The 21,370-nt window shown below is 32.7% G+C and overlaps 2 protein-coding genes and 1 pseudogene across 4 annotated transcripts; 2 read left to right on the top strand and 1 right to left on the bottom strand.

Moving 5' to 3' along the window:
• The first annotated feature begins 1,685 nt into the window (after window positions 1-1,685).
• Window positions 1,686-7,571, top strand: LOC133287249 (ubiquinol oxidase 4, chloroplastic/chromoplastic). Of its 2 annotated transcripts, none has more exons than XM_061484815.1 (9): window positions 1,686-1,991; window positions 2,084-2,266; window positions 2,764-2,857; window positions 3,218-3,333; window positions 4,920-5,028; window positions 5,808-5,876; window positions 6,551-6,622; window positions 6,706-6,753; window positions 7,187-7,571. In XM_061484815.1, the coding sequence occupies exons 1-9, from the start codon at window positions 1,869-1,871 to the stop codon at window positions 7,411-7,413; spliced, it is 1,041 nt and encodes a 346-aa protein (XP_061340799.1). In that variant the 5' UTR covers window positions 1,686-1,868; the 3' UTR covers window positions 7,414-7,571. The 2 variants fall into 2 exon arrangements, with proteins under 2 accessions (XP_061340799.1, XP_061340798.1); XM_061484814.1 differs by having other exon boundaries at window positions 1,686-2,005; window positions 2,077-2,266.
• Window positions 7,572-11,205: 3,634 nt separating this feature from the next.
• LOC133287272 (protein CLMP1-like) lies at window positions 11,206-13,427 on the top strand (annotated as a pseudogene).
• A 2,421-nt stretch (window positions 13,428-15,848) lies between these two features.
• Window positions 15,849-19,534, bottom strand: LOC133287262 (1-aminocyclopropane-1-carboxylate oxidase-like). Of its 2 annotated transcripts, XM_061484832.1 has the most exons (5): window positions 19,514-19,534; window positions 17,550-17,660; window positions 17,236-17,462; window positions 16,777-17,110; window positions 15,849-16,374 (listed from the first exon to the last, which is right to left on the bottom strand). In XM_061484832.1, exons 2-5 carry the CDS (start codon window positions 17,652-17,654, stop codon window positions 16,090-16,092), a joined length of 951 nt encoding a protein of 316 aa, XP_061340816.1. In that variant the 5' UTR covers window positions 17,655-17,660; window positions 19,514-19,534; the 3' UTR covers window positions 15,849-16,089. The 2 variants fall into 2 exon arrangements, with proteins under 2 accessions (XP_061340816.1, XP_061340815.1); XM_061484831.1 differs by lacking the exon at window positions 19,514-19,534 and having other exon boundaries at window positions 17,550-17,700.
• Window positions 19,535-21,370: the final 1,836 nt, after the last annotated feature.

Below are 21,370 nucleotides of genomic sequence, written 5' to 3'. Positions count from 1 at the left end.
ACGACAGCATAAAAAATGTTATATAGAAGACAGTGGGTGATATTAAATCATTAAGAGGTTTGAACCCATGTATAGAACATAAGAGATTAATCATTAAAATTATCAAACACAGTGCAATAAGGAAATTAGAACAGACTTACAGGATGTCAGATAATGGAATAGAATGATCAATGTATGTAGGATAATACAGAAAATTTGAGCCCACAGAATGTGTCTCCTTAAGACAATTTGCCCCGAAGGTTGATGAACACTTGTCTCGCAGGATAGAACAGATTACATCTGAAGATTGATGGCACTACCAGTCAACAACCCAAACGAACACAACAAAATGCCAAAGGAATTACACCGAAAAAATATAAGGAAGTATGCAAATTCGGATGAAGTAAAAAATATGGCAGAGTAACAGTGCAGAAAATTGAATAATAATTTCTGAAAGAGGTCATGGTCTATATATAGAAAATTTAAGGTCACGTTTTAAAAGGCACCTATTCGACGACGAAACAACACATTCGTTGGACACGAAAAGACACATTCGTTCAACACGAAAATACACCCATTCAAGGATGAAACAACACGTCCGATAGGATGAAACAACACATCTGTTAGATGAAAAGATACATATGTTTATCGACGAAAAGACACATATTTTCGCTACTAAACTTGTTATTCATAACTTATGGGATTTAGACCCACAATTCAACAAAAAAGGTACTCATATAACATTTTATCTAAACCATTAATTCCTGGCAAATTGATGGTGATAATTTATTTAATTATTTATCATTCTTAAAAAATTATCATGTTAATAAAAAGTTTACATCAGTGAAAAATAATCTTGCTACAAAATTAATGAATATATAAGATAAAAAAAAATATTTATCATTTTAATGACATAATTTTATACCATTTTAAATGAAATTATAACATTCTAGTTCTTTTTTACCTTCTATCATCCATAAAATAAGGAGGAGAGAGAAAAAAAAAATAATATTATGAAGAAGAAAAAAATAATATTGCAAGGAGAAAAAATTAATTTTTTTAAAATATAATAATTTCATTAAAATAATACAAAATTGTGTGTTAATATATATATATATATATATATATATATATATATATATATATATATATATATATTTTCCTATAATATAAATACCGACGAATTTCAATTTTGTTTTAAAAATGCTTGTTAGACACGCGTTGGACACCAACACGTAGTCAACTTTTTCGACATGCATCCAATTTTTTTTTATGCATAAATTATATTTTATTAACTAAACATGAGAAAATGATTCAAAAATTATTTTTTTTCTATTATGAAATTTGACACGAAAAATTAACGAAATGTGAAAAATTGTTTTTGCTTTATATTATGGATTTTGAATATTTGATTAATTATATGACCTATTATAAACTGTTACATATATTAAATATAAATTATATTATATATATTAAAAATATTATTTAATATTAAAATATGTATTAATATATTAAAATATGTTACATATTTTGTTTTTGCACCACTAGGATTAGCCTAGTGGTGTTGGGTGTGTGTAGTGTTCGATTCCTGTAATATTCAAAAATAAAATAAAAAATATGTTAGTTTTTAAAATTAAGTGTGCATGTTGGGTGTATCATATTGTATGAAGGTTTTGAGAAAAAAAAAAAAAAAAGTAGTAACCTAACATGAACAGAAAGAATATACCGACGCGGCAGTCCAAGTTGCCGGAATTGGCGACAAAAACCCGCGAAACGACAAACACGATGCCTTCGTGGACAGAGTACTAACGTTGTTTGTCTTTACTCTTTCCACTTTCCAACTCCATTAAATATCTGAGACTGAGCTCCATCTGCCAAATTTATCGAAGATGGCGGCGATTTTCTCTTCTTCCCTCTTTGCAACATCCCCTCTTAAGAATTCAGCATCTCCATCCCACTCCCAAATCCATCTTCTTCACTCTAATCATAATAATAGTTCCCTTTCATCTCGTGTTCCACTTTCCAGGTTTGTAATCTTCGACTTTCCTCTTTCCTCTGTTATCAATTCCATTTTCTGAATTGCTTCATCGTTTCTAGGACTAAGACACGAGCTTCTCTCCTACAAGATAATGAGGATAAAGTGATTGTACAAGACTCTTTCCCCTCCAAGACCTCTCTTTTTGACACCGCTAAATCTAGTACTGGGGACTCAGTTAATGGTTCATCCCCCAGTACCGTGGAGAATTGGGTTATCAGGTTTGAACAATCAGTCAATATCTTTCTCACGGTAATTTTAAATTTCCTTTTTCTCTTTGTTTATCTCATCATGTTCATGTTGATTCAGTTTTTCTCCTTCAATCTCTGAACTGAAATAGGGCAGCAGAATGGGTTTTTCCCTTTTTATTGTGATAGTGTTATGTATCCTTATTTTTTGTTCATCTTTTGCCATCTCATGTTGTTAGATGATAGTGGTTTTTTTTTTTTTTTTTGGGAGCTCAATTTGGAGTCTTGAATTATCAAGAGTATGACTGCAAGCAATTTATATATATAGATATAATTGATACTTTCTGGTATGATTTGATACCACTAATGGACGCTGAAAAATTGATCTCCGGATACTTTGTCAAAAAATTTCATGAGATAATTAACTTACCATTCTCTCATATTTAGTTGGTGCCTGTATTCTTGAATCACCCATTCTGCTTTTGGGGATAGTTATTCATGGAAAGAAGGATCTTATTTTTGTTGTTCATTGCTTAGTTTAAGCTTCACTGATAATTTCAGGATTCCGTCATAAAGATACTTGATGCTTTGTACCATGACAGAAATTATGCAAGGTTTTTTGTGCTTGAAACTATTGCCAGGGTTCCTTACTTTGGTGAGTGCTCTTTTTAAATAATATGCAGGGCCTTGAAATCTTGATCTCTATTTAATAAAGTGTAATCCTTGCTAGAACACATGATTATACTCTCTCTTTTAAAAAAAAAACAAAAAAACACATAAATAAAACTGTATATCAGCTTTTAGTTTTCTTCTGAAATTCGTCATAATATAAGGAACTTAAAATTCTTCAGCTGTACTTGAAGTGAAAATTACTAGGCTAATTTAGCACCAAACTCAATTATGTATTTAATTTACTTGTAAATTTAGGGAGTCACTGTGCATTGTGATTGCAACTTTTCAGGATTAATTTTTATATATCTGAAATGGGTCTTTACAATATCATTATCTATGGCAGCCTTTATGTCAGTTCTCCACATGTATGAGAGTTTTGGATGGTGGAGGCGGTCAGACTATCTGAAAGTGCATTTTGCTGAGAGCTGGAATGAAATGCATCATTTGCTCATCATGGAAGTAAGATCCTTGACAATTTTTTTCATTAAACACAACTGATATCTTATTTGTTGATCCTCAAAAAATGTCATTCCACAAAATCTTAGTAGTTGTCCGTCCATGCATTGTTTTGTTTTTGAAGGATCAGTAGTTGAATATATTAGAATAAAGTGAATATATATATAGCAATTGGGAGAAGCAGCAACCCTCAAATTTGTTGAGTTTCATTTTCTTCTTTGCAATAACTTTTGGTTCTTGATTTACGATGGTTGGTTTTTGCTTCTATCATAGTTAATATATCAGTATTTCAGTAGTGTAATATTTGTTGCTTTAGATCATTATATATAGAAAATCAAAAATTTCTGGGCCAAAACCTCTGTGTTTACGATGTTTGTAGTGTTTGATATACTATCAAAGTACGCTCATTTTATACCATTATCCCATCCATACACTGCTAAAGAGGTTGCACTGTTCTTTATCAAAGAGATAGTCTGATTGCATGGGTTCCCATCTTCTATAGTGAGTGATATAATCGAGTATTCCTCAACTCTTTTTGGTCTAAGCTATTCAGGTGTCGTGGCACTAATTTGTGTTTCAGCACAGCACATCACCAATAGTCTAACGGGCAAACAGAGGTTATTAATCACTGTTTCGAGTAATATCAATTCTATTTTTGCAGCCCCAAACCTAAAACTTGGTCGTCTTGGTTGCATTGGGCTAACTTTTGGTATAATACATCATACAAGAGCTTAACAAGCATCACTCCCTTCAAAGCATTGTAATGTTATGACCTTCATGTATTGATCCGAACCAGTTTTACTATTTTACCTATTTATGAAGTTTCAAAAATGCTTTAAGACTGAGACTCAATAATTCAAGAGTTGAACCATAACCTGACTTTGGCTCAAAGTTAGAGAGATGTGGAGTTTACTGTAGGAGACATGGTTTATTTAAAACTTCAGCCTTATAGACTTCGCACACTTGCAAGAAAGATGGAAACTTAGTCCTTACTTCTATGGGCCATACAAGATTCTTTCCAGAGTTGGGTTGGTTGTTTATAAGTTGGAGTTGTCTACTAACTGTTATGTGCACTCTGTGTTCTATTTATCACTCTTAAAAGGGGTTGTTTCAATAATATTCAACTTTGCCTCCTCCTGTGCTTACTAATGAGAAAATGTTGTCAACTCCATTTGTTAGAACAATTTCCATTGAGGATGTGCTTCAATGGTGGAAAAATCCTTCTAGCAGAATCGAAGTCTCAATCAAATGGTTAAATCTTTCATCTTATTTCACTCACAAATTAAGTTGAATGAGAAGACCTAATTGAAAGAGAAAATTGAGGGGATTCCTTTCAATAACTGTGTTCAAATGTGTGATTCAAATAAGAAGAACCTTCCTTAGGCTCTGCACTGAGCGGAAGCTTTATAGCTCCTGGTTGCCCCTATATAATCTACATGAAACAAAAGGACCCTTAAATGAAAAAGGAGAACAAAAAATATACTTCTGGGGGAAGTTTTTGCAAGTTTTATAGTATGTAATCTCTTGCATGTGGACTCCATTATTCACATACTTCATTGCATGCAATAAGCTTGGACCTCTTGTTGCAGGAACTCGGCGGGAATGCTTGGTGGTTTGACCGGTTTCTGGCTCAACATATTGCAATATTTTATTATATTATGACAACTTTAATGTATGCAATAAGCCCAAGAATGGCATGTAAGTATTAAGTAGTTGATTTTTGTTGGTTGGATTATCATGAAAATTTAGTGAAGTAAAGTTGTATAGCATATCATGAGGAGTTTTGAACACACCAAATGAAAAATTGGCTCTTGTTTGATTGAAAAGACAGAAGTTGCTTGCACATTTGAATACATATTTTACTACTAGTTTTATGCTTGGTTATAACAAATATGCTGATTGTTGATATATATAAAACCATTAATATAGCCTCACCCAAAAGCTTAAGTTTTTGGGTTGAAGTGGTTCTTTACATAGTATCAGAGCCTCGTGTCCCGAGTTCGATCCTCACCGCCCCCCACTTTCTTTCAAGTGGAATTTCTTTCTTCGCACAGGTAGGTGGGCCTGTGCATTGTCCACCCTTCAAGTCAGTGGGCTTTCGTGTGAGGGGGCGTGTTGAGATATATAAAACCATTAATATAGCCTCACCCAAAAGCTTAAGCTTTTGGGTTGAAGTGGTTCTTTACACTGATCAACTGGGGGATCAATTGAGGAAGTATCAAACATGTCCATGTGGTCTTTGCTTAGCATAATTGATAAAAAGAAAATAAGGAAAGCAATTGACATTAAAGTATAAAACTACATTACTGAACTTAAAACAATTAAAACAATACAGTTGATCAGCACAAACAAACAAGAATGAACAAACTGACCTAGATTTCTTTAGCCAAATTATCAACTTTGAATTACACATTTCTACCACTCAGTACCTGTCTGCTTGGTTAGCTGAATTTGTCTATGGTTTATTGCTAGTGCAGATCATTTTTCTGAATGTGTAGAGAGTCATGCATTTGAAACTTATGACAAATTTATCAAGGTCCAAGGAGGTATTATGGAGGTTTCTTCTCTTTCTTTTATGTGTTATTAAGATTTAATTGTACGTTTTTATAGTTTATACTCTTGGTTGTGTATGCTTTCATAATTGAGGGTTGGAAAACCATTGGATTATACTTATCTTGCTTATGAGTCATGATTTATTTGATATGGAAATTAATTAAGATGAGACAAGTTGTTAGGTTGCTCGTTGCGACCAAAAGTCACATGTTCGAGTTCAAAAAACAGTCTCTTTGCAAAAATATAAGGATAAAGCTACATACAAACAACCCTCAACCCTATCATCGCAAAGTCAGGAAATCTTTGTACACTGGAATTTGCCCTTTAAGACCAACTGTTTGGCTGATGTGTGGTTAAATAGTGACAAGTTGAGCTTATTCTGGCTTTGTTGAGACTTGTGACTTGCATTTTCATTTTTATTTTATCTATCTTGGATTGACTTGTTCTGGAAATGACCTGAATTTTTCTTATAAATAGAAAAATAACAGAAAAGAAAAGAAAACAGATAAATGGTCCTCCATTGATTATTTAACGAATAATATATTAATTATTTAATTTCATGAAGGTTCCAAAAACTGTTCCTCTTTCCTTCACATGCAACTTTTATTATGTTGTGTATTCCAGGTGATTCAATAACTCTAACATGGTCTGATAAAAAATTTTGTAGAGGAATTGAAAAAAATGCCGGCTCCTGAGGTTGCTGTGAATTATTATACAGGAGGGGACTTGTATTTATTTGGTAAGCTTTTCATTTTTATGACCTAAGATTATCTACTGGAGGGAAAAACTGGAATTTCACACTTACCATGTCATTTTCCTCAGATGAATTTCAAACTTCCAGAGTCCCAAATTCTAGAAGGCCTAAGATAGGTATGCCTTGAAACTTGGTCCAACATTCATTACTAATCTGATTTGTTGTGTCTGATCAACCATTTTATTGTCATGGCAAAAGAAAAAGTAGGGGGTTGGGGGGGAAGGAATTTTACTAAAAATAAATCCATTTTAAGAATAATTAATCATTCAATTGTTTAATCAATTGGTTACTCATTTACCACTCTTTGAACATTGTTTATCATTTTTGTGGTTAATTGTTCATGTCCTGAAGTAGAACTCTTTGCACTCAGAATTCCTTTCCTGTAGTTTCCCCCCAATAAAATACCCTTTGCTTGCATAACTCTTGTTAGAACTCCCAGGTTAGGGTGATTGTCTCAGCATCAAACCAAATATTCCATTGCCTTGGACTTATTTAATGCAGTGAAATTTCTGACATCAATGATTAACAATATATTTATTTCCATTTTAGAGAATCTGTACGACGTATTTGTAAATATCAGAGATGACGAAGCTGAACATTGTAAGACAATGAAGGCTTGTCAAACCCATGGGAACCTCCGGTCACCTCATTCGTATGCAGAAGAGGATGAGGATGATGATGATGAAGCCTCAGTGTGTGGTATTGAAGCAGATTGTGAAGGAATAGTAGACTGTATAAAGAAATCTGTTACTTCTAGTCCAGCTAAGGTGAAGTAAGATATGTGGCACATTACTAATGCATTCATATAGAAAATATATACGAGGCAGGGGATAATGATTAGAGTTAGTTTAAAGTAAAATTGTCTCTAAATATTAAATAAGCAAGTAAGAGTATATTTATTTATTCTTAAATTTTATTCGGTTAAGTTTGTGATTCAACCAAATGAAATTTAAATCAAAGATAAATACATTTTCACTTATTTTCAGAGATAAATTTATTTGAAAGGAGTTTTTTTTTGTTAAATTTTTATGCATGCAGAGACAATGTGGATCTTATTTACTTCATCCTCAAATATACAAGAATTAGTTGTTGTTGTTTTTTTTAAAAAAAGAACGAGATATTGTAGGAGTTTCATGTAATTTTTCCTAGTACAATGTTAATGAAGTGTTCGCGACACTTGGTTTACATAAGCTTTAGCTATCTCACATGGTTTGCATAAACTTTAGCCCCAATGCGGGTATTAATTATTTGTAATTTTTAAACACTCCCAACTCTTTCCAAAAAAAAAAGAAGCCCTTTTTTCTTGCAACAAAATGTATCACGGCACAATCCAAAAATGCATTAAAATCTACATATAATTCAACAGACATTAAACAGTGGTACTCCAAAGGAAGTTAAAATTCATTTGACTTATCTAAAATGTAAGAGGTATTTTAAAGATGAAAGTATGGAGTTAATAGTTATTAAAATGTTAACATTTTAAACATTTGTTATTTGGGGCAAGTTATATTTACAAACTTTTTTATTTACGAACTCTTACAAATTACACTATCTTCTCCCGGGAGAACATTAGTTACACTATCTTCTCTCGGGAGAAGATAGTGTAATTTGTACAAAAAAATTTGTAAACGGATCTTTTCTCTTGTTATTTTATTTTTGCTCTACTACTTAAAAATAGATACACATAATTTCCTTTCATCTAGACAAGTTATTCCTGCATGTCAATCGATCATTTGCTTGCAAAAAAATAGGAACACTCAGCACTTTCCCCTCGGTTTGGAATGTGTCAGCTGGAACACTGCATGTGGCCAACTTAAATCCAATCCCAAACTCTCATCATCCTTTGCTTTTGATAAGACCCTTTAGGTACAGATAGTAGATAGATGACACTACACCTATTCAAGTTTCTTTTTCTCTTTTCCTTTTTAATGGAAATCAAGTGTCCTCTTTTTCTTTATGTAAAATCTGCATTGATAGATCACGTGTATATACCTTTTCCGTTCGCTTTAGGTACCAAATTGCACCGAAAAGTTATTAGCAACTTGATATTTCGGCTCCCCTTTTTCCCAAATTTTCTCTACAAAATATGGGGTCCAATTAGTTATTTTGTCTAACAGTGTATCGTTTTATAATTTTTTTTTGATAGCCAATCATTTTATAAAATTTTAAATTACAAATTTTGTGTTGAATAATATAGATTGAGTATTAAAGTTATAAATTGAATAATATAGATTGCATACTTGTAAAAAAGTTACACATTTTTATAACTTAATTTGTAATTTTTATTATTTACTGTAACTTCAAAGTAGTTAGTACGATACTCTGTTTTTTGAAGAGAGTATAGAAATAAACCCTAAATGATATGTATTTTAAAAAGTTCACACAATTCTAATACTAATTTTTTAGATAAATAAAATAAGTTATTTATTTTAACACACTTGTTCTATATTGGAGCATTAAGCCCCTTTTTCCTGCCCATTTCCCACTCCCCCAAAGGATAAATTGACCATGACATGGAATATTGTCCCCTCTTTCTAAATAATCACTTTTTCACCATTGTTGAATGATTCATCATATTTGCCCCTCACCTCACACACTCACTTGCATATTCGTAGTGCCACTTCATAATTTCTGGAATATTACACAACTATCTATACAAGACGCTTTGGTCATTGACGCATTGCACTCTCTCATCATCATTTGAGCACTCAACAAGTGCCCACACACCACGCTAAGCCACCATCTTTTCCCTTACATTGACCGTCATAGAATTTTGATCTTCCTCATACCAACTTTTATAGCTCGGTTGACACATCATCTTCTTCTCTTCTTGCTTTTATTTCCTCAAATACATAAGGTGTGAAAATGATTAAGAATTTTCATGTATATAAATAAGGTCAAATAACTTATATATAAATCTTGTTTTCAATCCAATAATTCACATAATTAATAAATTATAATCTTTAAATATAAATGAGTTCAATAACCAATACTAAAAAGATAAATTATAAGGGTGAAAAAAACCATACCTTGAATAAGTATTTTTTTGAATTGATTATGATTGTTGAAAGAGAAAAATGTTTCTCGTTTTAAAGTATATAAATAAGGGAAAGAATATACTTACCACTAAAAAAATTTACAACCAATCTAATCACCATTGATTTTCGTCAATCTAACGGTTATAATTTATTGAAAATTATTGGGTCGCATTTATTAATTAATTATTAATTTCTAATAAATTATAACCGTAAGATAGACAAAAATCGACGGTGATTAGATTGATTATAAAAGTGATAAAAAAAATTTATGGTAAACATATTCTGCCCCTATAAATAATTTTATTTTAATGTATATTTATTTATTTTTTATATTTTTTTCTTAATCTTATAGAGAGAAAAAGGTTAATAAATAGGGAATGGTTATATTGGCTATTTATTCTATCTTGAAACTAAGGGAGAAAGAAGCAAAATAATAATAAAAGTATTATATTTGAGACCGTTGATTTAAATTTAATATAACAATAAAAAAATTAAAAATTAAAAAAATTAAATAGATATTAGATACTATAATTTTTCGTAATAAATATATAACAAAAATTCAAATGGTGTGCTTTAAAATGATATTCATTTACAAGAGTCTAAACAATATACATAAAGAAATGAAATGTCAGGACTCAGGATCACTGGGTGTTGAATGTCCCATAGATCGTACGGTCCAGGAGGACAAAGGCACGGCCCCACTTTGCCATGGTGAATATATAAAATATTTATGAAAAAAGTGTTCGTCATTTTAAAAAATGTAAAGTTGTTTCATTTTAAAAAAGAAAAAAAATAAATAAAGAAAAAGAAATAGTTGACAAAAAAAAAAGTGTGGGTCTCACCTCTTTGTGAGACTAAAATAATATAAATTATGTCATTTAAAAAGAAAAATATTATTTGTATGTATCTATATGATCTAATCATCTTCGTAAACATCAGAAACAATTAAACTAAATCCGAAAAAATTAAGTCATAAATATGAATAAAGTAATTTGTGAACATCGATCAAAGTGCCATTTTTTTGCAAATTTTTTTTATCAAATATCACATTAACAATATTTTTTACCACATTATCATCCAACCTAATTCGTTATGACTGATAGCGAATTATGTCTATCAATGATTTTGTGACACGTGACATATTTTCATAAAAAAAAGTTGACTAGACATAATTCGTTATTAGTGATAACGAATTTGGTACGCAATATGACCATATATAACGAAATCATTGACGAACGTAATTCGTTACTACTAATCATATTGAATTACATCGCGTGACATTATGATAAAAATTATTATTCGTGAATAAAAAATTTGACTAATACTTTACTCACTGTTCCGAGTTTTTTGATGACTCTTCCAAAGTCGAAGGACCCAAAAGTCTGAAGCAATCCTTGTTGGAATTTTTTGAATGTTACGGAGATGCTGAAAAAGTATGGATCATATCTTTTACTTACTCAGTTTGTTTGCTAGAATAAAGGTAAACTAACAGAACGCACTGAAAAATATTATCTAGGGTTTCAAACTTGAATAGCCCAGTTCTCAAAACCCAACATCACTGCTCAACCTAGCTTAACCCCACTTGTTCTTCCTTTAGAGTTCGCCTTCTCCACTGGGCCAGAAAGATTCTTTGCTTTTTTGGAGAAAAGAATTCAGCTTTCAGCACCTCACTCGTAAGTACCTCTCACCCACCTGGGAACATTACCAATACTGGTTTTCATTTAGGTAATAAGCATTTCTGCGTACATAAATCGAGGTTGTGTTTGTGTCTGAGCGATCAAAAGAGAGAGATTTAAAACTGAAATATATGGGGAATTCCATCGGTAGAAGAAAAAAGGGTGTTGGTTCAATTGTTGATAATTCAGCCCCAACGGGTAATGGTGGTGTGGAATTGGATTCTTCAAAGTTTTTGAAGAGTGCCCATGAGCTGAAAGAAGAAGGGAATAAGAGATTTCAGAATGAGGACTATGTTGGTGCTCTTGAACTGTATGAGAAAGGTCTTGTGCTAATTCCCAAGACCAACCCTGATAGGGCTGTGTTTCATAGCAATAGAGCAGCGTGTTTGATGCAGATGAAGCCCATTGATTATGAACTTGTGATTGCTGAGTGCACCATGGCGCTTCAGGTGCAACCACAATTTGTGAGGGCACTTGTTCGGAGGGCTAGTGCGTTTGAGGCTATAGGCAAGCATGAAATGGCAGTGCAAGATGTTAAAGTGTCGTTGGGAACTGACCCTACCCCTGATGCTTTGGAGATTGCTCAGAGATTGAGGACAGTGTTGGGACCAAAGAAGCAGGACAAGTCCCAACCCATTGAAAATGGTCCTGAGACTAAGTACCAATTGAAGCCCTCAAATTCAAATGGCTTGGCTAACCCAAGAAAAGAAAATCACCAGGGGAGACCATTGAAACTTGTTTATGATCATGACATTAGGCTTGCACAAATGACAGTGAATTGCAGTTTTAGAGCACTGAGAGATTATGTGAGCAAAACTTTTCCATCATCTAAGTCAGTTCTGATCAATATAAGGATAATGATGGTGGTTTGGTGACTATAACCTCTACTCATGAACTCGGATTGTTAAAGTTAGTCCTGAGCTGGAGCCACCTTTATTGGAAGAAGAGGAAGAAAACCCCATTGAGAGTGAAGTGATGGAGGGAGATGGAGGTGAATCCGTTTCTAAAGCTCCTGATACCAAGGTTGATAAGATAGAGAAAGATGGTCCAAAGGAAAAACCAGTTGCTACAGAAGTGGAGATGGATGGTTGGTTGTTTGAATTTGCTGAGCTTTTCCGGTCACATGTTGGTATTGATCCAGATGCTCATGTTGACTTGCATGAGCTTGGGATGGAGATTTGTTCAGAGGCACTTGAGGAAACGGTACCTAGTGAGGAAGCTCAGGATCTCTTTGACAAAGCTGCTTTAAAGTTCCAGGAGGTGGCTGCTTTGGAATTCTTCAACTGGGGAAATGTACACATGTCTGCTGCTGGGAAACGTATCCCCTTAGATGAATCAGTAGTGGCAGAACGGCTTCAAGTTGCATATGACTGGGTCAAGGAAAAATTCTCTTTGGCAAGATATAAGTACGAACAAGCACTCTTGATTAAACCAGACTTTTATGATGGATTGTTTGCTTTGGGGCAGCAACAATTTGAAATGGCTAAGCTTCATTGGTCTTTCACACTTGCTAAGAAGGTAGATTTATCAGGCTTGGATTCTACAGAGACACTTCAACTTTTTAACAGTGCAGAGGAGAAGATGAGAGCTGCAACTGATATGTGGGAGAAGCAGGAAGAACTGAGAGCAAATGAGCTAAAGGACCCGAATACAAGCAAGAAAGAAGAACTATTGAGAAGAAGAAAAATAAAGAGAGGTGCCACTGAAGGTGATATATCTGCAGAAGAAGCTGCAGAGCAAGCAACTGTCATGAGATCGCAGATTCACCTTTTCTGGGGTAATATGCTATTTGAACGGTCCCAACAAGTTGAGTGCAAATTAGGAATGGGTGATTGGAAGAAAATTCTGGATGCTGCTATTGAGCGTTTTAAGCTTGCAGGAGCTTCTGAGATCGATATTTCAATGGTTATAAAGAATCATTGCTCCAATGAAGATGCAAGGAAAGGAGAAGTAAAAGGATCTAGAACATACAACCGAATTGCACTGGTGAAATGAGATCAATGAGGCTAGTAGAATTTGAGATGAATGATATGTGGCTTTGAAATATCATCTATGTCTGTTCAGTGGTATATCCAATGAAGCCTTTGGAGAAAGAATGTCCTTCTGATTCTGAGCTCAAAAGGGAATTTCTGCATGCTTTTTAAATGGAAATTGAAAATTTTGGGTTCCTAAACTATATAGTTCTGCGATTGTTTATCCTTTATTTTTTCTTGTGTTCTTGTTAATCTGAAGGAGAATATTAATGAACATTATTTTCACAATATGATTTTCCAATAATCAATTTTAAACACCAAAGATCTGTCATTCTTTTTCCCCTATTTTGGGTGTGTTGCAATTTGCTGAGGAAAGCGTATTTCTTGAAAAGATTTGTTTGTTGCCGACCCTTTGGAAACTCATGTTTGAATAATGATATTTACACATCTTTTTCATTATAAATCCTTCAGAGGCTAATATGAACTCATCTATTTTTTATTTTATTTTTAAAAGTTATAGTGAAAATATAGTGTTATCTAATAATTTATGGGGCCTTGCTATCCTCTGCTGGAACTTACAAATGTTAATATTTTCTATGATCATAATTAAAAGTTATGTGGAACTCATTAATTGTTAAAAGACACCAAACAACAATTAATTATTATTTTAAAGAAACCATTTTTTTTTAACATTCCATGAGTGTTTTGTATATATAGTATTGATGTATGTATATTACCTGTTCGACGCTATCCAGTTTGACTACTCAATTTAAATAGTTGAGTATAAACTGAAAGTGTTATCAGTTTCTTGTCAATAGTTCAATTTTAAAAACATTAATAAAATCTATGCATGATAAGCGTAACTTCAATCCAAAATTTTAAAGCATTGAGGAAAACTAAATTAATTATTTTATATTTCTCTAACACATCCCCTCACGTAAAAGCCTTTTGGGCTTGAAGCGTGGATATGACACAAGTTCATTATTGGTCTGTCTTGTACTGCACAAACCTATTTTTTTGGTCTGCCTTGTGTTTTTCTTAATTTCATCTTAAAGTGGGAGCGGTGAGGATCGAACTCGTGACCTCGTGGTAAAACTTTGATATCATGATAAGCGCTACTTCAACCCAAAACCTTAAGACATTAGGTGAGACTAAATTAATTATTTTATATTTCATTTTTCCTCGTACACCAAAAATTATTTTCAGTGCCTGATAGGTTTGTTTCCTATTTGGACATTATTTGCATATAAATATAAAGCTTCAATTTCTTCGGAGCATGCAATGTGAATGCATATTAATCTTATAGAACACAAACGTATTCCATTTTACCAGCAATAAAGTAATAGAAGGAAAATATGTGTTGTTGATAGACATCAGCCTATCCATTCAACACTTATCCTAGTCACGCTGTTGATTGCATTCTTTTCCTTTATTATAACATGTTCATGATTATTAACTTGGCTTTCTTTTTTTTACCCCTTTGGGGTAAACTTGCATGCTATTCTTCAATGTGAAAAATCAACTATATTCGAAGTGATTTTTGGGTGCCTGAAGGAAAGCAGCTTTGGTGAAGTGGTCCTTGTGGTCCCAATTTAGCATTATGACTAGTTGAAGTTCCCCATACACTTTTTTATAAATCAGAGCCAAAAATAAAACCAGAATCCATTAGTTTGTTCTCTTATCAACTATAGTGTCCTATTTTTTTATATTTTTTTTTTTCAATTCTTTAATTTCATGATGCTGCTGATAGCCACTTATTAGTGTTGGTTTTTAAATCCAAGGAACCTGCTTTCTTACCTTTAGATTGTTAATATTAATATTCTAGTTTGGTTGCTGTTCAATAGATTTAATATGTCAGTATAAGGTGCCTTTCGTTTCCTCAAATAGAATCACCAATCTCCCCCTCTAAAAAGTAAACTGGTATCATAGATTGGAATGTCACGGATTGCATAACATGAAGTTTTTTTTTTATATATTATTTAAAGAAGGTGCAAGCACTTAAGTAAGGGAGAGAGACTAGATGAGATCTAGTGAGTAATTAAGCCTTTAACAGCATCATGATTAAGACCAATATATGCCAATTGAAATACACGTGTTGACGTAATTGAAGTTATTAAGGGACAACTTATTTATTGGATATGCTACTCAATCAGAGACTGGAACAAGATATAATAATAGGGTCGCTCCCCCCCCGTTCTCTATATATATTTAACATCTTTTGACACCAGTGTCAAATTTAAAATTTGACACCTCATCTGAGAACCGTTAGATAAAAAAAGATCAATGGTGTCACATGCTTACAAATCAGAGTCGTTGATTTTTTTTAATCTAATGACTCTCAGTTGAGGTGTCAAATTTCAAATTTGACACTGGTGTCAAATGATCCTACATTATATATATATATATATATATATATATATATATATATATATATATGTATGTATTTTTAAATGCATCACAGGATATTATTACAAAGCATAATAAGCCAAAGAACAATTATGAGAGACAATTTCTTGTGAAATAGGCAAGATGAGGATACTTTATAAACAGAACTCAGTACATCGCACTTACATAAACACCAGACAACATAATTGATCACACACACAATATATATAATCGAGCTAATACTTTATTTTGAACTATAAGGTTTATACTACACATGCTTAAGCTTCCATACCATACCAAACACTAATGGGTAAGCTTAGTAGCCTTATCACATTAACAGAAACACACATAATGGATCAAATGCTTCCATAAGCTCAGGCTCAGACAGTTGCTATGGGGCCCAAATTAACGTTGGAAATGGCCTTCATGGCTTCAAATCTTGGCTCTTTGGCCTGGAACTTGAGACCAGCATAGAGCTTCATGTAATCATCAAAAACAAATTTTGGGTAGACTTGATTTGTCTCATCTTCCTTCACCAAGGCTGGTGCTGGAGAGATGACAGCATCATTGCCTGGGTTGTAGAATGAGGCTAGAGACATTCTATTACCATCTGTTTGAGCAAGTACTCTGTGCATGACGCTCTTGTACTTGCCATTGGTTATGACCTGTTATGACCAGAAAAGCACTAAAATGTTAAATTTTAGAATCAAGTTAATAAATGCATTCATTGCTAAGACTATGCTATTGGGTGTCATGGAACCTATTTTGTCCACAAGGACTAAAAGCTTGCTCATGAGTGATAATCACCTTAATAGTTTTATATTAATATCCCATGCAAGAGTCTTTGGACTTAAGCGTGTATGATGCACAATTCCATTCTTTTTTGTTTACATTATGTTGATTTTAACATTTTTTTAAATTAAAAAATGAGACGGTGAGATTCAAACTCATGATCACTGTATCCTATAAGGCAACAAATTTAACTCAATAATTTAAGCTCGTAAATGATGATTACCTTAATAATTTAATATTAATATCTCGAAGTAAGAAATTAACATTATATATACCTCAAGTTGGTCACCAAGGTTGATGACAATGGAGTGAGGCATTGGTGGGACATCAATCCACTGGTCATCCTTGAGGAGCTGCAGTCCACTGACCTTGTCATCTTGGAAGAGTAGGATGATACCACCAGCATCTGTATGGGCTCTGAGGCCCTTGATGAGTTCAGGCTTGGTACAAGGAGGGTAGTTGCTAACTTTGGTGCCAAAATTTGGGCCCTTTGATCCATAAAAGACCTTCTTCATGTACCCTTTCTCCAGCCCCAGATTCTCACACAGCAAGTCAAGAAGTAGCTCTGCCAGTTTCTCCAATTCCTGTGCAAATTCCTTCATTGCCTTCCTGAAATTAAAATGCCCCAAGGAAAAAAAAAAAAAAAAAAGGACACAAAATATTGTACCAAAAATAAGCACAAATAGATGCCCAAAGATATATATATATATGGTTTAACAAATAGTAAGTATTACCTGTAATCTTCATCAAGATCAGGGATCTCCGAAGTGTTAGAGACTGGACGATGGCGCAAAAAGAAGGTGCTTTCCCAATCTAACTCGTCGACTTCTGACTCAACAGAATCAAGACCTTTGCTGGCCACCATTTCTTTGAACCTTTGCTCCCTACGCTTCTTGTAGTCCTCTTTTGTGAGCCTCTCCACTGTGTCCATCAACTCAATGGATATCCCATGGTTCACCAACTTGACAAAGAAAAAAAAAAGGAATTAAAACCCACAAAAAAGAAATAATGTTGGCAAAGCCTTTTCAGTATAAAGGATATAAAGTACCTCAAAGAAACCCCAGTTCTCACAGGCATCTTTAATCATCTCCATGGTTGCTCCTCTCTCTTCGTTGTTAAGCTTCCCCATGTCAACTACTGGAAAGTTTGCCATTTGCTTCTTTCTTTTCTCTTTCACTTTAATCAGCTATATGAGTATATGCTATGAAGAGTGCGGTTCTAGGAGGTGCAACTTGATGAATTTATAGGCCCTTCAACTTCAAGGAGCGGCTAAGAATTGAAGAAATTTATTTAAGGATTAATTTTTATCATGTTGTACTCCTACACACGTGTAAAAGTAGTAGTTATATTTTCTTTTTCTCTCTATTTCTATTCACATGATCTCAAATGAACTCTTTATACTTTTCCATGTGTGTATGAAATAATTTTATTTCCCATGAGATGAGAAATATTAATCCATTAAGAAAAGTTATGCTGATACATGTTGTCTTATTATCTACAGATTGTTATATGTAATACCAAAATAAAATAAAATTATGGATTGTTATAAAAAAAAATAAAAACAAATTATAGATTAGTAAACTAATTTAGTAAATCGTATAAAAATAATCAATTCGTTTTAGTCTTAAGATATATATTTATTGTTGAGAGAGAATTTTTAGGTCCTCCTCTAGAATTAATAGATTGAGTTTAATCTTAAAAAATATGAGGAAGATTATATTTACAAATTTTTTATTTTTAAATTACACTATATTTTACTGGTAATACACTTTAGAGTGAAGTCTTACCGGTAAGACATAATATTATAGTTTGTAAATTTATAAAAAAAAAATTATCAATATAATCCTTCTTATAAAATATATACAAGAGGTTTGTAGGTACCTTTGTATATGTATTCCTGGAAGAAGAATTTTTTTTTAACTTATGTCATTTAATGTCTATTATTTTAACAATATGATGTGACATACATTAAATTAATAATACATAATAATAGCTTACTCTTACTCTAAGAACATTTAAGAATTTCTTCCCTATCAATAATTGTTTCTAATACACATTAATTTTATCAATTTGATACCTCATAATTCAAATTCTAAATATCCCAGCCCCTCAATCAATTTTAGTTTACACATCATTCAACTCACCACCACGTGCGATTATTTCCTCCATTACACAGCTAGCCCTCATATATGAGAGAATTCTTGATCCACCATGATCAAGCAATATTATATTAAAAAAAATTCATATGATATCAACCGATATAATTACACTCTGGAATTACTACTTCTCAAAGTTCACGGACTCGCCCACAATGACATGGGGTAAAAATTAATTGGTGATTGAAATTTTTAACAATTTAACACGTGTATGCTGTTTGCAGCCAACATATTGAGTTAAAATCACTAGCTTACAATCGTGAAGTTGAAAATTTATTATTAAGATATCATATTTCCACTTTTCCCAAGTAAATGAAACTTCTTTCGTCTCGTTAACGAAGTATTCGAGGAATAAAAATGCTACTTTTATTTGAGCTGAAAATGATGTGAGTTTTAGTGGATATGATGGTAAGTTCGAGCCTAAAATAATTAATCTGAATTTTGAAGAAACCATTGATGTTTTTAAAACAAAAGAGAGGAGGATGCTTTCGCCATATGAATAGTGCCACTTGAAGAATATAGATTTAAATATAGAAATAAACTAAGTTGGGTGGGAAACTTTAATCTCGGGAAAAGGAAAGAGAGAGCAAAAAAATAATGGGAAACGAAGTTTAATCTCAAAGTTTTAAAAGACACTGCAGAAACTTGTGGAGAATGCATGTGTACACATACTGATGGACCCCTACCATCTTTTGTCACTTGAGAATGTGACCATGTTCTTCGTTAAGGGTTTGAGTCATCTTCGTTTTTGGTAGGAAATGGGACCCTACTTGGGTGGCTGTTCACCCTCTCTTGGTTTTTTCAGAAACTAACCCAACCTCACATCCACAGGTGGCTACCATCTTTTCTCTTGCACGCGCTTCTCTCTTTCTTTCTTTTTTATTTGGGTTTTCTTTGTAACTTTTTTACATTTTTTTTCCCTATAAGAGATTTGTAACTTTCTTGTCTTTTTTTCTTTCTTTTTTTTTGGTAAACACTTTCATGTCTTTTTTCTTCTAGGGAAGCACGGACAAGTTAAAGAATCTATGATGAAACGATCAAGCTAGTCTCTCATTATTAAACATCCTATAAAGGATAGACATAAAGCTAAGCTTTAGACATCATGATACCAAAATCAATTATCCTCTCTTCTCAATTGATTATACTTTTAACTCGACAAAATCATGCACCTAATAATTATGCTATTTAAACAGAAATTAAAAAATCTAATCGCGTAGACATAGATGCGCTTTTAATACGTAAAATATTATTTTATATTACATTACTACGATGCATTCTCGATATCCCATATGGAATGTACGTAGCATTTTCATTGTCCATTACTGGCGTTGGCATCAATCTCTAACTCAAAAGATTATCATTCATAAAACCTTAATTGTTTAACACATAAATTGGGATATCAAAATCAAATTATATATGAAAAAATGTTTCTCTATATGCATGACAGTAGAAAAAGTTATCTTCTATAAGTATTTTGGGGTTTAGGATTAAAAATAAAGGATATTTTAAAAAAATTACATTCCTCTTTATATTATAAAGTTAAATAAATTATCCTTTATTTTCAATCTTTAACCCCAAAATAATATCATTTTAGGATTGTCGAAAATAACTTTATATCATGTGACAAAAAAAAACGTCAAAAATCCTACTCTACACTTTTTTTTTACATATATGCTACGTCCTTAGATCCTAAAAGAATAATAACTAAAAGAGTTAAAATAAAGATATCTAGCTAAAATATGCAAAATATTATTTATCAGTGTTACTAAAACCGGTTCAACTCTGCCGGTTCGGACCGGTTGAATAGTAAATCGGACCACTAATCGATACAGTTCAGCCAACTAACTGGTGATGAATACAACCTAATCAAGAACTAGTGAAACAATCAAAACTCAGGTTCAATCGGTGTTAACCCGGTACTGATGTTCTGGTTGAACCGATTTTTTAAAATTGTGGAAAAATATTTCACCACAATTTTACTATGGGGATTTGAATTTGACACCTAAGGGAAGGAGAGTGAAATGCTAACCACCAAGCCAAACTATTTGGGTTGTCATATTACTTCCATTTATATATTTATTATATATCTTTACATAAATTTAATTTAAACAGTTCAACCAGTGATTCATTGACCCGCTATCCCAACCAAGTCGATGACCGGTTTGAGCTTAATAATATTGTTATTTATATTTGATGATACCATCCGGATAAGAATTCGGTAAGTAAATGTTTGATAATCAACCTATCAAATAGAAAAATAAGATGTCATCATCCTTGATATTGTTCATTGCATGAGATTGATGCATACACAGGAGCATGCTTAATTAAGCTGGCTTTTTGGTTTTATTATTTGGTGTCCATAAGAAACTTATATCAAAAGAAACTGAAAGTGATCATACAACAAGAACAAAATAAAATTGCATAACTAATTAAAATGCAAAGACAAAATTGACCGATGACCTCATTATGATGGATACGCTAATATATAGATTTGGCAGCAGCCAGCAAGAGGGAGAAAAAATGGCACAACACAACACAGCCATCGCTCGTGGGTGCATGAACTGGGGCAGCCCTTGATTATATTTTTGGAAATACGACATTATAATAAAATGCCTATATATCATTTTCATATTATTTCTTTCTTTCTTTTTCCCTTTAGTAATTATATGTGTTACGCAGTTGTCCGGGGAGTTCAAAATAAGGGAGACATCCA

Source organism: Gastrolobium bilobum, unplaced genomic scaffold (assembly GCF_033153095.1).
Source record: "Gastrolobium bilobum isolate Gb01-03AN ecotype WA unplaced genomic scaffold, APGP_CSIRO_Gbil_v1 utg609, whole genome shotgun sequence".
In the NCBI taxonomy this organism is placed as follows: Eukaryota; Viridiplantae; Streptophyta; class Magnoliopsida; order Fabales; family Fabaceae; genus Gastrolobium; species Gastrolobium bilobum.
The sequence above is the reverse complement of the archived record's forward strand: the minus strand, read 5'-3'. Positions and strand labels throughout refer to the sequence as shown.

Bases quoted from the DNA above. Each gene is read 5' to 3' on its own strand.
- LOC133287249 (XM_061484814.1), top strand. From the start codon at position 1,869: ATGGCGGCGATTTTCTCTTCTTCCCTCTTTGCAACATCCCCTCTTAAG. The intron at 2,267-2,763 runs GTAATTTTAAAT...TGATAATTTCAG, and splicing joins CAGTCAATATCTTTCTCACG to GATTCCGTCATAAAGATACT. The intron at 6,623-6,705 runs GTAAGCTTTTCA...CATTTTCCTCAG, and splicing joins AGGGGACTTGTATTTATTTG to ATGAATTTCAAACTTCCAGA.
- LOC133287262 (XM_061484832.1), bottom strand. From the start codon at position 17,654: ATGGCAAACTTTCCAGTAGTTGACATGGGGAAGCTTAACAACGAAGAG. The intron at 17,463-17,549 runs GTACTTTATATC...TTCTTTGTCAAG, and splicing joins AGAACTGGGGTTTCTTTGAG to TTGGTGAACCATGGGATATC. The intron at 16,375-16,776 runs GTATATATAATG...TGGTCATAACAG, and splicing joins ACCTTGGTGACCAACTTGAG to GTCATAACCAATGGCAAGTA.